The sequence below is a fragment of the Lagopus leucura genome, unplaced genomic scaffold (genome assembly GCF_019238085.1).
Source record: "Lagopus leucura isolate 7727_CA_CO unplaced genomic scaffold, USGS_WTPT01 Super-Scaffold_810, whole genome shotgun sequence".
In the NCBI taxonomy this organism is placed as follows: domain Eukaryota; kingdom Metazoa; phylum Chordata; class Aves; order Galliformes; family Phasianidae; genus Lagopus; species Lagopus leucura.
In genome coordinates, this window is record NW_024962261.1 from 9,062,919 (window position 1) to 9,078,077 (window position 15,159).

General features: G+C 44.0%; 1 protein-coding gene across 4 annotated transcripts in view; it reads right to left on the reverse strand.

The window, feature by feature from the left end:
* The window catches only part of NRG1 (neuregulin 1), a 170,685-nt gene that overhangs the window by 83,003 nt on the left and 72,523 nt on the right, over positions 1 to 15,159 (reverse strand). For 3 of the 4 annotated variants that reach the window (XM_042866346.1, XM_042866344.1, XM_042866345.1), the window contains exon 1: positions 11,180 to 11,807. The exons of the other annotated variant lie outside the window; for it this stretch is intronic. In XM_042866346.1, coding sequence (XP_042722280.1) covers positions 11,180 to 11,807 — 628 coding nt within the window. Of the gene's footprint in view, positions 1 to 11,179; positions 11,808 to 15,159 lie in introns of those variants that run through there. 4 annotated transcript variants of the gene reach the window in all.

Consider the following 15,159-nt stretch of genomic DNA (forward strand, 5'->3'; position numbering starts at 1 on the left):
AGGTATCTCTCGATCTGTAGCTTTTCTGCTACATAGTCATCTTTTGTACTGTGGGCATTCACTGTACAGACTCGCCATCAGAACAGAACATGACGCTCTTTAAGTTAGCAGTATTTAAAGCAGAATTGTATTAGAATTCAAATTATCATTCCAAGGTTTCTTTTGTTTTTACATCAAGCCACACAGAGGTCAAGCTGAAGCTAGAAAGGAGCTGAGAAATTACTGAACTCAGAGTTAGCATGGACATAAGGAGCTATTTCAAATACTTGTGGTAAAAATGAAGAAATTTGCATTCATCAACAGTCACCAGGGAGCGTGACTGGAATTTGCTAACGCTTCTCTCTTGATGAGGTCGAGATATGAACCAATTACCTTGGGGTAGCAAGCAACCATGCTGCTATTGGTGCAGTAATGGCTAGGGCACACTGTCTTATTGTGTGATTGATTCAGGTCAGTTAACTCTTAGATAAAAAAAGCCAGTAACTAAATTGGCTTTTTTCTTCACCAATATGGCCGATTTTAAGCTTGAGTAGTCTATTTTCAGTTCACTTTCACATGACGTGCTGTTTCACTGCCATAACTGAACACTCAAAATTTTCTCTTATGATGTGACTTACGGTTATACAAAATTCATGGTGAAGTCATTTGTCTGATCTTTCCCTATTGACTGACATTTTAAAGTCTTCCACTGCAAGTGCAGGATTTAAATGACTTGCACAGTATTTACAAACTGTGTTTTTAAAAAACATTCTTAGTGTTTCCATTAAGTCAACATTTCGGATTAATCATCAGGGATGTTTTGCCATTATGCCGTCACCACCCATTTGTAAAATAGAGAAACGTGAAAATTAATGTATAAATGAAGTGCAAGTTAGCATCCAACAGCAGCGCTACTGCAGCCTCTTGTTAATGTGCATGAGAATTCTGGAAGTATCAGTAAAAGTCCAGAGAAAACACTTTTATATTATAAAAAAGCATGAGCACAGCACGGACACATACTGGTCTGCAACATGGGGAGCCAGCTAAATAACTGCTAGGGGCAATGCAGTTTGGATAACAAATTCTTATTTGAGTGCTGGCATACTGACATGCCATGCTTGGTTCATCTCAGCTCTGCTCAGGAGGTGTCAGAACAATCTTCTGCTTTTTTTTTGCCTTCAGTTCTTCTCCCCACCATCACTATCTCCCTTCTCCCAGTATCAAGTTCCTCTCCCCTGCCAGCTTCTGCTTGGCTAAGTGGCTTAAGGGAATTGATACTTCCTCTGATTCACAGCTGTAAATCTGCTTCCTGGGCTTGTCACCAGTCATCTGTGTACACTCACAGAACACATCTTTTTAATCCTTTCTCCAAATTTGAAGGAGGGAAAATGGCGAACGCTAAACAGTTGATTATCAACAATTAAGAAAATTACAGGGTTGTCTGAAAAGCTACTTATCTGAGGGATCTCAATTAATCTCCACTATATGGTGAATTCACATGCTTGGAAGTAGCAATCGACAAAAAGGTTGCTAGCCATGTCGAATCTCTGAACATTTAAAAGCCAGCACACATGTTGGTTTTCATGGCCATACACCATTCTGTAAGACACAGGGGAATTTTGAGATAACTTACAATTAACTTTGAAAAATAGATTGTGTGTTACTGCACTGATTGGCTGTTTGGCCTGAAATGCAGCCTTTCTGTGCACACCAACAGAATACATGCACAGCTGTATGTCATGAAAATTGCACAGCTGAAACAGTTTGTAAAAATTGTTAGTGATAACCTTCACAATCTGTTAACTCTACTGCTAAATCCTAGTCTCTAAAAAGCAGGGTGGGCTGATAAAATGCATAAGGCGATAGCTGTAGTGTACCAAGGGCTTTTGCACAAAGTGACAGGAGGAAATTCAATGACTGAGAGCCATGCTGCTGTGCAGGCAGAGCAGAGTGGCTCCAGCCCTTTTGGAAGCTGAGACAACAGGGCACAAAGAGCACCTCCTTGGATTTCAGCATTGGTGAGGAATATGTAGCCAGCATGGATGGATGGTGAGGGGATCTGCTTTGTGGAGGTTTGCTGAGAAGCAAAGCATGGCCTAAGAAGGGATGTTCATATTCATAGTCCAGCTCTTCAGCAGGAGAAAAATCTGCCTCCTGACCTTCTGCAATGTCTAAGGCAGATTGTAGGTATCTGTGGCTTTAGGGAATAGAGATTTCTGCTTTGTTCCTGACAAGAAAGGGTCAGATGTCTCTTGCTTGCCTGTACTTGGCAGATTTAAATGCTTCTTTCCAGTTTCCCAGTACTTTCCTGGCTGCTTTATGTTCTTCTGTGTCTTGTATGAGCTCAAGCTTCCCCAACCCTGTGCATCAACCCAGCAGGAAACCTTCAGTTGTCTATCACAAGGACACCAGTTTGCTTCCCCACTAGTTCAGACTAGATGCAGAAGTGATCCTTCTTCCATTCCCCTGCAGCTGTTTCTCTCACCTTGATAAATGTCTCCCTTACTAAGGCACTTTACCTCCACAACGATAACTGTTCTGCTGAGCACACTCATGGCCTGACGAGTGCTGTCTTGAAAATACCAGAGTATCTTGAAATCATCAGACATTATGACTTTCTTGATATGATCATGCTACCAAATCCCCACATCCTGTGATGATTCCAGATGCCTGACCATCTGATCCTATTAGGCTGAGTCCACGCAGCAGACAAAGTGGGACAGAAGTGTGAGAAGAAAATGTAATCATTCAACTGTATTTAATCTGATAGACCCTAACACCAAAATCCTTCTCTCCCATGTATACATACTCTGGGGATGCTGTCACTTGTGGAAGAAAGAACCAAATACTGGAAGAGCTGAGACAACAAACTAAATTATGAGTATGCTGATGCAATGATTCTTGGGACAATATTACAAGAAATGTCTGAAGGGCAAGTAGCAAGAAATCTTTGAAAGCATGACCACAAGTGACTGATGGAGTCTGCACAGTCAAAACCAATGACAGAACTCCCTCACTCTTCAATCAAGGTGCTTTGCTGGGGGTATCCCTCAGAGCAGGACAGAAACAGCTGTGGAATGAGAAAGATGGAAGAACCTCTGAAGTGCAGCATTGACAAGGAACGGTGATGTCAGTTTATTATTCCCTTGACTGGCCCCTAGAGTTATTGCACCCAAGCAAGTAGCAGCACATGGCTCTGGGGACAGCTCAGGAAGCAGGGCAGAAAGGGCCCCTGTATATGTGACATATGGGTCTTTTGCCCTGACTGGACATCATTAGTTATTTACTGCTTAAAACACTAAGTAGGCACTAGCAGTAGCTCATGCATCTTGGTGCTTCTTAACAGTGACAGAGAGAATGAACAGTTTTTACTGCCCCTTATTGGGATTTTGGACTAGCTCATGTGTAAGTATCATATCAAAATTAAAGCACTATTTATCTGAAAACCAAGAAAGCGTGAAGGGGGCTGAAATAATTCAGGGACTGAAAACCATTCCCTCCTTGGGGAGAATTATGGAGCTCAGCATGCCTGGTCAGTCAAGAAGACTTGGATAACTACTGCCCAAGAGGAGAAACAGATGTCATTAAGGAGATTTTAAATCTAGGTGAGAAAGGTATAAATGAATGAACATCCAGAATACAAACACGTATTTCAAAATCAGTATGCGTGGTCCTGTTTCAAAGACAGTGATGGAATATGTGAAAACACAATCTTTCTCTTGGTTTTGACACCACAAATGGGACATGTCTGGAAGAAATTAGTCAGGAAGATTCTCTGTGCCATGTTGTTCATGGACTAGAGCATCTCAATGCTCTTCTAGGTTTTATAGAGTTACATACCAGAAAATACGCCAGTGAAAATTCAGGTCATTTTGTTCAAGCTGAAAAACTAAATTCATTACAGAGATTAATTTAGAATAGTAGAAAGGATAAGTAACTCTAATTCTTCCTGAGATCCAGTCCCCTTAGCTTTAGACTGTTAGCACCTTAGAAGACTCAAGTTATTTTTTGTGAGCTTGCAGTCCTTTTCTTTTTTCTTACCTGAAATGCTTTTGAACAAGCTTGATACTCCTTTTTTTTTTTTTTTTCTCTCTCCTTTGATCTGTCTAATCATGTGAATTAATTGACTGTTAAAAATTGTAAAATTCAGATCTCTTTCAGGAATTCCATAGAAATGCCGAACAGTGTCACAAATCATGCTTAAGATCACAGCTTCATATACTCACCCCGCCCCATGCCATGTGACTACCAACCCAGTATTGATTTCCTTTCATCTCAAAAACTGAAGCAATATTCATTGCCAAAATAAAAAGCTGTCTGAGTTATGAGAACGCGCTGCCAGCAAGTTCCAGAATGAAACATAGATACAAAAAGAAAAAAGTGGGGGTGGGGGGCAGTGAAAGCATATGTGGAATAGCTGAATACACTCTCTGATATGTATTAGAATGAGGTTTTAATCATAAAACTACACAGGAGCAAAAGTAATAGATGGATGCCACAGTCTCACCATTCTTGTCTACACCAGAAGGAACTTGCCTCTAGTTTAGCTCAGAGCAGCCCAGAGGGGCAACCAGCCATGTCCCCATGGATTTGCTCCTGCCTATCTTTCGCTGGCTAAAACCTTCTGCCTCATGACTCAGCCTCTCCTAGGAATTGGGGGAGGACAGTAGACAGGATGAGACAGGACAGGTTGTAAATAAGCAGTCACATCAGCCTTACACTGGCCAAAACTGCAGCATAGTTATTTCTTCCTTGCTGCTTTCAAATCTCTCTAATTGCCAAATGACAGTCATGCTCTGGCTCTCGAGTTTAATGTGTACCTCCTACCAAGTCTGGGCCTCCACAAAACATTTTAATGTGAAGGAGCAAGATGTAATTCACAGTGTTTTCTCCCCAGGACACTGAGCTGTCTGTAGTATAAATAGTAAGGGTAGCCAGCATGACTACCATAAAGCAATCCACATAAAGACAGTGCCTGCTCATCTTCAGAGCCTGTCTGGGCAGTGAGAGGGCAGAAGTCCTTCACCAGAGATGCTCCAAATTCATCTACCCATCTCAAGAGGCAACATGCCTCCATCCGTTCCTGATTTCACATGGCCTGAACCTAACCCTAAGCACAAGGATGTCCTTTTTTGCTTCCCTTAGTATCTTGTAGCAAAAACAGAATTTGGGTTCAAAATAGTATGATTTCCTCAAAGGAAAGAATTCCCTCCCCTCAGCCACACAAAGCCTCTGCCCCTAACACTGCCCCATCCTGGGCAAGGCCAGCTTTTTCCTCTTAGAAGTCTTTCATCACCTCCTGTGGCACTTTCTAGGGCTGTCTGCCCTTTCCTGATGCAGAGCTAAAGCAGTCTCTTCCCAGGTACTGTCTGCAGTAGATTGGCATCACATGTGCTCTCCCTGAACCAGCTGCCTCATTGCATTGCTATTGATTCCGAGTTGGATTTCTGCAGCAAATCTATTGCATCTCCATTAGCAAGACTGCAAATGATGAAAACGCTCATTTGTATTGTTTCAGCTCTGCATTACAATTAACCTGCTGCCTATGCTCCAGTGAGCCAAATTCTACCTTCTCATCTGATGCTGAGACAGTTGCCCAAGGTTTCTCTGTGCCTGGGGGTGAGGCACTGCAAATCTGAGGTGGGGCAGCTGTATGTCTTTATTTACAGTGCACAAATAGGAAATCAAACATTTCACTCACAAGTACCACAGATACTAAAAAGATGATCATTTTGGTGATCCAAACACTGCTGTGTTTTTGTTTCATTTTTTAATTTTTTTTTTAAATCTATTTTGCTTAGAAACTTTTGATGCAGTACAGTCCCAGCTGTCATTTTTAATAAAGAGTGGTCATAGATTCCATGTAGCTATGGCGTATTTCTGTATTCACATATGCTTTTAAAAAGGTATACAAGTGAAGCTACTCTTCAGAAATAGAGACTATTACTATGAGAACGTACTTCAGAACATTTTCTCCATTGTGCTCTGCCCATGATGCTTTATGTGTGCAAGAAAAACTGCATTCATGTTTTAAAAGCTGTGGGGGTGCTTTTACAAGAGACGGAAATGCAGAACTGATCAGTTTCCCTCTGCATGCTTACTAGAAGAAAGAAGTGTTTCTGTGCAAGCAGTGAGTCTTAACAATGGGGAAGGCAGAGAACTATAAAAAATCAAAATAGTAATAAGTTAATCTGGCCAAACTGTGTGCTTATTGAAGGTGTTTTATAGGCAGTGTGACGGACTGGGCTGGAGAGAGAAAATATGCATAAATCGATTACCTCTTTGGAAAGCTTAATCAAGGACGTGAACTCCCTGAAATCTGCAGCATCTTATGCATCTTATCCCATCAGCCCAACTGCACCCTACCTTGGGTATTACTGCCGTACTGCTGTAGACGTGTAAGTCATCACAACCTTTGGGACAGTGGAGAAAGAAGTGTCTGAGGCATAACAAGACTGGATGGCTCAGTAAATTGTCACTTGCTTTACTGCTGCATGTTAATGGAGGGCTAGTTTTGTCTTCAGAGCTTACTGAGATCAGTATGTCTATATTACACTCTAAAGTTAGGCTTAGAACTTGTCTGGTATCTGGGCCATGATTAATTGTAACTGTCTCATGACAAGACATTGTTAATTCACAGGGCTTGACAAAGAAAAGTCCTGGTTTTCAAGACAAGTCTTGGAGTTGTTGCATTGCCAAAACTTACTGGAGGAAGGGAGTGACTCTTCCAAGTCGCACTGTGATAACCACCCTAGGCAAGGTCTCTTCCTTAATGCTGACCAGGAAGCCGAGGCAGCTTAGCTTTCTAATGCAGGCATTTAGATGTCTGAGGCTAATCAACAACAATATTGTATCACATATGGAATAACACATGCTCTAAGATGTTCTAATGCACTGGAGAAAAAGCAGCCTCCTTTGCAGTGCTGTCCTACCTAATAGTGAAAACAGGAAAAGCTGCTATACAACCTGTTGTGCATCACCTCCACCTGCAGCTCTATGACCTTCATGCTGCCAGATGCTGCCAGGCATGGAGTTAACCCTACAGTGTTGCAGTGGGGCTCTGAACTACAGAGCATGGGTCAAAACTGGCCTTTTTGAGAAAAAAGAACAAACACATGACAAGCTGCTATCGGCAAATCCTCACCATCTATGAATTGAAACCTTTCCCTGGGCTGCAACACCTGTAAACCAGAGGGAAAGGCTCCCTCCAGCTTGCCACAGAGATAAAATACAGACCTTTGCAATCACTGGCTGTACAGGAAAGGACATCGGACTCAGAACTGAGAATGAACAAGTGAAACTGGCAGACAGAGAGAGAAACTCGCAAGGAGATTTTGCAGTAGTATATCAAATTAAGTGACAGGCCAGTTTTCTTTTGACTTTTTCCCATCATAACCCTAAAATGACACAAGAAATTCAGCCATCATGACTGGACTACTTTGGAGGACAGTCAAGATCATTTCATAGGTAAATGTCCACTGTGGAATTTTTTCCAACATTTTTTCTACCCAGGATAAGAAAGCAGCAGCTTTTGCTAATGGTTGTTCAATGCACCTGAAGAGGCACCTGAAATTAGCAAAAGGAGAAGACAGTGGTCCCAGGCAAGGCTGGTTAATAGCAGCATGCAGTGCTTTCTCTTCTTCACCTCGTTTTCCAGGCTGGCCCAGAAAAGCTCAGAGAACATGGAGGTAGTGGGATGGAGATGTAGCTGACCCATCAACCCCCTGCACCCCAAGGAGCCAAGGAGGCCAAAGTGGAAAGAATGCAGGACCAGCCCAGGTCTTGGGCATCTTCTCTTCAGGCACAGCCAAAGGACAGAAGTGCCCTTTGGCACCCCAGAAAGGCAGCCCTGTAGGAGCTGGAGGGACCAGAGGGCTTTGAGAGTGTTACAAGAAGCTGCATGTGAGGCAGACATAAATGGAGCTGCTTCTGATGCTGAGAGCACAATGCTACGTTCTCATGTCTCCCGTGCAGACCTAAAGCACTCTGGCCAGTCAGCCCTCTCCTTTCCAGACTAATCTGAAAGGTGGATTTGTTTAGGAAGAAATCACTTAATGGGAAGAATAGACCACGAAAACATCTGTACAGAGGAGAATGCCTTGTTTGCAGATGTATGGATGTAGTTACTGAAATACAGATCTGACAGTACAAAGGAAGTGTGTTGGTCACTAACCTAGATAAATGGTGGAACTGTATTTGAAGGTGATGACTAAGGCAGAAGTAAAATTTAGCTGCTGAACTATGTTAGCATTTTTACAATGTGCTTGTCTTCACAAGCAAGGGAGACTGTAGCTTAGTGAGTAATATTATATCCTGCATGCGGAGAAACCTTCTCTGGAGTAATTGCACTAGGATAGACACTCTCAACTTTAAAATGTTCACCTTTAAAACATTCACCTTTCCTTTCTATTTCAGTAAAGGAGACATGCTATTATAATATAAGATGGTAACTAACTAGAAAGGAAGTAATTTTTTTCTGTATTGATAAAGGGCAAAGCATAATAATAGAAGGGAGACCAGTCTTGAATCTAATGTACCAGACACAATTACTAGGATTGTCTCTCTTCTGCTTTCTCTCCCAGGCTCCAGGAGAAAGAAGAATCAATTAGCTCTCAACAGAGGATGACCTTGAAGGATACAGCTTTAAGGGGAATATGCTGAGTAAGACAGAAAAGAGAGTAGAAGAAAAGGATTTGGAAACTCACAGAAGGGCTTGGTTCGGAAGCAGTACCACAGAATATGAAATCTATCAGTTCTTTTTTAGTTCTGCTCTGAAAAAGAAAGTAATATTATAGTATGAAAGCGAATTTCTGGGAACAAGTTACCTCCTTCTGCCTGGAACAGCAAAAAGGACACTGAGGCAAAAGAAGGGACAATTCAATTTACAGATGCTACTTTCCAAGCCATCTCTCAAAATTTTATAGCTGTCAAAAGCGCTCATAAAAAAAAAAAAAGTTACCGTTGATGCAATCTGTCAACCTCTCCAACAAATCTTGCTCTACATAAAATGCAACAACGTGTTTGAAATGCAGCTGTTTCAAAAACCCCAAGACGGTCCTTTTAGAGCTGTCCAAATCATTCATTTCATGCTTACTTTAATTCTTAGGCAGATCTTCTGCAGTGCACTTTTCCAGCTCTGTTTTATTAGAGCTTCAGCCCTTTGCCACAGCCAGAATTACGCACCACGGTTAGACTCACTGCAGGCTACACAACCTTCTCCCTCAGTGCAACCTGAGCTCAAATTGATGCAAGTTCTCCCTCTCCTTTCAGTCTGTTCCTATCTGTCTTAAAAATATTAAGAAAATTAAGACAACAGTAGGAAATCCAACTCAACCACCTGATTTCTGGACAACCATTTACTTTCCAGATGTAAGCAGATATGAAAGCAGATAATGGCTTTTTTTCCTGGTAACTGCTCCAAAGAGTTTTTGTCTCCTCTTCATTTATTTGCTGATGAAATGAGATTACCAGGTGATTGAGAAAGGCTTGCCTCACAAATGTAAATTCAGAAGGATTGTTTTGACATAACCAGCTTTTGGTTGTTTCTCCCTAACGTAGGAAAGAGGCCATTTTGACTAGATGGTGCTTGCTGGTCACTATACAGACTGGACTAAAAAGAGCTGTCATATCCTTGATGCCCCTTACAATTTCCACAGTACAGAAGAGATTTTCTACATCAACGATTAAGAAAATATCACTGAGCAGTGTTTTGTATACCTGAAAAGGTAGTTAAGTGTCCCAGTAATTCAAATGATGTTTTACCTCCCACAAACAAAGCTGGCACAGTAGTATTTCCCTATCAGACTATTTCCATCAGATGAATTACTGTTAGTCCAGTATTCCACTGTCACCCATTATATAAGCAAAAGCCTGCAGGCATTCTATGCAAATATCTAAAATTTCATTTCTGTGATTCTGGAAGCATTCCTAACAGTCAGTTGATCAATGCTAGTTCTCGGCTGGAAGGATCTTTGCTGAAATCACTGTAATCATGCTCTTTTTCACTTGCAAAGGTGCTGGCCCAAAAATGTTCTAGCTAGTCCAATTGCCACGTATCTATACTGAGTCCAGTCTTGGTGGGGCTAAACTCAGAAGTGAACTTATGGTGCCTTCGGGTTTGCAAGGTGAGGTTGAGCAGGTAACACCTACAAGGTGGGTATCTTGGGGCACTACAGGGAAGGCACAAGAGAGAAGAATGTTCTGCAAGACAATTTGCAAGGAACTAAGCTGCACACTCTGATCACTGCAGCTATCTGAAGGAAACCACAGCCCTGTGCTGTTGGCGCAATAGCATGCTACCTTCTTTTTTTACTGGAGTTGCACAATTTTATTCAGCTCAGAAACTGCTGGCTTGCTTTGCTTCAGACTTGATGGGTTAAAATGAGGAATGTCAAAGAAATTACATTTCAACAATGTGGTGTTCTGATGCTTTATGATCACTACTGAGAAAATAATTCAGGTACCCCTGGATATGTTTTTCACTTCAAGGATGAACAAAGACTAATTTGAAAACTGTTTCACACTCCCTTTGCATGGACAAGAATCCCTTTTCTGAAATGCCCCACAGAAAGCAATGAGTTATTGTCTCATGTTCAACAAGATTCAGCACCTAGAGAAGGGGACAGATACAGAGAAATGTGTGCTATGCTGTTAAAAGAAAGGGAAAGATCACAAATTAATCACTTCCTTAGTAACTCCCGTTCTCTAACTACAAATACACTGTCACTCTTTCCCACCCTTCTGCCTGATAGCTTCAGGATGACAGGGATGCCTGCCAACAGCGGACTTCAGGAAGGAGGTAGCAGAAATGCTCTTCAAGCAAGGCAAAGAAAATGAACACAAATGGAAGACCCAGTACAGGACACAAACCAAATTCATAAGAGAAATAGGCTGACAGACCATATGGAATAGTATTTCAGGTAAACCCTTGATGTAAATCACATGCTTCCTTACAGGTGGATACAGAGAAAAAGATGGCACTAAGTCTTTACAGAGGTCCCAGATGAAGCTGTGCTCACTGCTATGCACACTTCGCAAGAGTTCAGAAATGTGGTACCAATCTCAGCAGTCAGCACATGTCAGTCATATGACCCCCTGGGAGAACAGCTGCAGTTAGGGGCTTTTTTTTTTTTTTTTTTTTTTTTTTTTTTTTTTTTTTTGTGGAAAGGAAAACAAAAAGAAACACATAGCTTCTACTTACAAAGTTTTGGAGCAGTTTGGAGACTGGTTTCTGTTGCTTGTGCCTGAGATGCCTTGGTAGGCTCCGGGGAAGTTGGTGACAGTGATGGTGCAGCAGAGGACCACAACCCAACATCTAGGATGCGGTTGTAGAGAGAAGGCTGAAGGAAGGGTCTGGAGGGCACGAGCGAACTGTCAGTTTGCACTGTCACTTCAGCCTTGCTTTCAAGGCTAGGTATGGGGAAGGGTGAGGCATACACCTCTGAAGGCACCCAGGCAGACAGAGCTGTAGGATCCACAGTGCTCCTTGGGTCTTGTCCTATCCTCCCAGGGTCAAGGTGTGTAGGAGAGTCATACTCAAAAATCTTGTCCACAAAGACCCACTTGAGGCCAGCAATGCAGAGGCAGAGGCTGAGCAGGCAAGCCAGGATAGGGGCAATGCAGATCTTCTCGGAGTTGAGGCAGCCCTTCAGTCGCTCTGCCTCCAGACACACACAGCAGGTCGCGGCCAGGCCTGCCACCCCTGAGACCCTGCTGTCCTCTCTGTGAGGCCCCGGCATGTTCTCCTCAGCCGGGAGCCCATCAAGGGATGCATCAGGGCTCAACTGAGCCGAAGGGCTGGGGAAAGTCTCGGTGGCTACTTCAGACATGGTTGAGCTCTGACACAGCTCACCTCCAAAAGGCCTTAACTCTATCACAGTCCATTACTGTGAAATACAGACAAAAAGAGACGGAGTAACAGTCACAGCGCTCAGCAAAAATCACAGGGCAGGAGTCAAAGAAAGGTCCGAGCTCAGCAACATCATCTGAACCGGGAGAAGAGGAACGCAAGGGAAAAAGGAGACCCTCCCACCCCCTGCCCAAGCCCTCTACTGCTCACGCTGCCTTGCTGAAGCCAAAGGCAGCTCTGCAGTCACTGCGCTCTTGTTTCCTGGGCACTTTTATAATTCCTTATATGCCTCTCAAGCAATTCCAGCTCTTCTGAGTGAGGGAAGAAGCGTCCCCCCGAAAGCAAGCAAAACAAAACAAAACAGGGGGAAGGAGGGTGGGGAGGAAGACAACCACGAGCAGCGAACAAATTGACCGGATTAAGTGAACCAATAGCCCAGAGTGAAAGGCAAGACTCTCACCTTGAGCATCTGAGGCTGGTATCTGCTTAGGCGAGGAAAACAATTGTCATGCGGTAGAAGGAGCAAAAGCAAAATCTGTAACAACAGCGGCAGCGGCAGAAGTGACAGTAGCAGCAGCATCCTGTCGCGTTACAGCGGCGGCTGAAAGAGGCTGAATCATTACAGAGCAGCAGGTGCTCGCTGTCTGAGCATCACTGCAAACAATATCATTACACAGAGGTTTGAAAGGAAGAGCGATGCCAAGGCGATGGTAACTCCCTTTCTCTCCCCTCCCTCTTTGTCCTTCTTGAGAGCTCATTCACTTTCCTCCTTCCCCCCCCGCCCCGCTCCCCCAGCCCCCTCGCAGCCTGTTTCTCTGATGTACAGGCTCACTCCTTCCTCCCGTCCCCACCCCCCGCCCTCTGCAGGGCTGGTCTGAGGGAAATCAGCGCACCCAGCAACGCAGGACTGTCAGTGACTTCCTATTTTATCCAATTAGGAAGAATAAAGGCCATCAAATCAAAGGGAGGGAGCGGGCAGGAGTTGTGCGCTGCCGCCCGCTCTCTCTTTCCAGCCGGTCGGAGGAGGGCAGACACCGGCGGGGGAGGACGGGTGTCGGTGGGAGCGCGCCGGGCTGCGCGGGGCTCGCCGAGGCTGGCAACACCCGATTCCTCCCCGGGGAAGCCCGCTTTCCCGCAACAGCTTCTCCCCGCCTAACACCTAGAGCGTTTCTTTCCACGCCTCTGAGTAAGTTCGATCCACTAAGAATAACGCACATTAGGTCAAGCAGCAAAAAATAAAAAAGAAAAGTAAAAAAATTCCCACTTCTGACAAATTTCCATTTCATTTATAGACATCGTTTTACATTTAAAAAATATATATATATATTCTGCTTTTAACCTCCCTTCCAAAACCATCCAAAACCAAAAAAAGGCAAAACCTTTGCAATACAGCCAGCTCCCCAGCATAATTCTTGAAAGGCGGCTGCTGGTAAATTATGTCCTCACTCTGCCTTAGAGTAAAATAAAAAAGTGAAAACCCAAAGAACTGTGTTATTAACAGGGCTTCCACTTTGTTCCTAAATGTGGCTGTCACTCCTCACCTCCACCTGAGTCTAGCACTAACTCCCATCCCCAAGAGCACAGAGTAAGGCAGGTAACAAAGCCTGGAACTGCCCTTATTCCCTACCCCTCCTGTCTCCAACAGAGAAGTGCACCTGTGAGACAATATGTCTAAAGGGAGAGAGATTTTTCAGCTCAATTTCCTCAGCAAAAATGTCTACACCAAAGGCTTAGCAATAGCAATACCCCTGCTACCCTAGTGTAAATGATTGCAGGATACATAATGAAACAAAGAATCAAGTGCTTCAAACTGCCCTGAACTAACTTTTTATTTTATTTTATTTTATTTTTTGTCAGTATGGTATCCAAAATGGAATTTCATTTGTAATGATATATTTTCAGTAGCGACTAAAAAGATGCCTGTCTCTACTCATCTCTTCTCTCTGCCTCATAATCCTCCCATTCACAAAGACTTCCAATGGAACATTAATAACATTCACATTAAAAAGGGTTTGTCAAAGTCTCAGTGATTCCCATACTGTTTTCACAGACTCTCCTGTCAAGGACTAATTGATGGATGCCTGATCACACAGCTTCCTGTGAGATTGCAGTAGCCAACTGAAGTAATCATGATGCTACATTCAAGAATTTACCTTAAAGCATAGCCAGTGATAACAGTCCCTGGAAGAATGTAAAAAGATAAATCATCATACAATCAAGTCTACATTACTGCTGAAGTGTCTGGTCCTCAGGTTAATGACGTGATCAGTAGCCTGAGACAGAACGAACAGCTTGCACTGCACAGTTACACATCTCCTCTTATTATCAGGCACACGTGCTACTTAGCTGAAAACATTTTGCATGAGCACAGTCTCTTTCAAGTATCTCAAAACGTATTTCAAACAGCAGTAACAACATCACAGCCATAGAAGAGGGAACATCAGAGCAGCCTTGTTGTGTCTACAGTGATGGCCTGTGGGTACAAACACAAGCAAGATGCCTATGGAAAGACTGAATCCTTTCTTGGATTGAGCGATTAATCTGGGAGGGAGATGTACTTCCACACACACAGGTTACTGCTCTGGTGTGAAGATGAAGAGTTGCTTTTCAAAGCTGAGAACCAGCAGCTGATTGCTTGAGGCAAGTTTTTTAAAGTGTCCTGACATCTTCATTCATGCCTTATTTTCTAATCTACTTACTTCCAGTGAGAAGCTTTTCCCTGATGCTGCCTCTTTGAGCTGGTCTTTGTGCTACCTTTACACCACTGTCAGGTACACATTCCCTGTGCTGGCCTTCTGGGCTAACTAACCCTCCTCTTATACTCTCCTGTAATAATTTGCTCACATCTTTCTGCTGCTGAGGTGAATGGAAACACGCATGGAGATCTGCACTTTCCTTGGAAGTCACAGCCTCCACAGATAACGCTGTGCAGGTGGATGGAGGGACGTCAGCCCATCACCGCTGCTGACCTCGGTCGGCCCGGCTGTGCGCGCAGCCCCGGGAGCGCGGTGGGGACATTCCAGAGCTCCCTTCATGCGGCTGCATCTCTCCCTCCTCGCCCTGCCGGGGATACTGTGCCTAACGAGGGCAGCCGGGGCGGCTTCTGCCGCTCCTCCCCGCGCTTCTCCTTGCTCCCCGCCTCGGCGGCCGCAGCATCTCTGCGAGGCCCTGGCTCCCTGCCCGGCTGCAGAGTCCTTAGCTGCCGCACGATCATTCCCCGCGGCACCTCCGGACCTGCCCCAGCACCGCGCCGCCAGCTCCGCTCAGACCTCCTCCTTCTCCTTCTCCTCTTTCCCGGCGGGGAGCCCGCGGAAGCATATTACGCCCCAGCC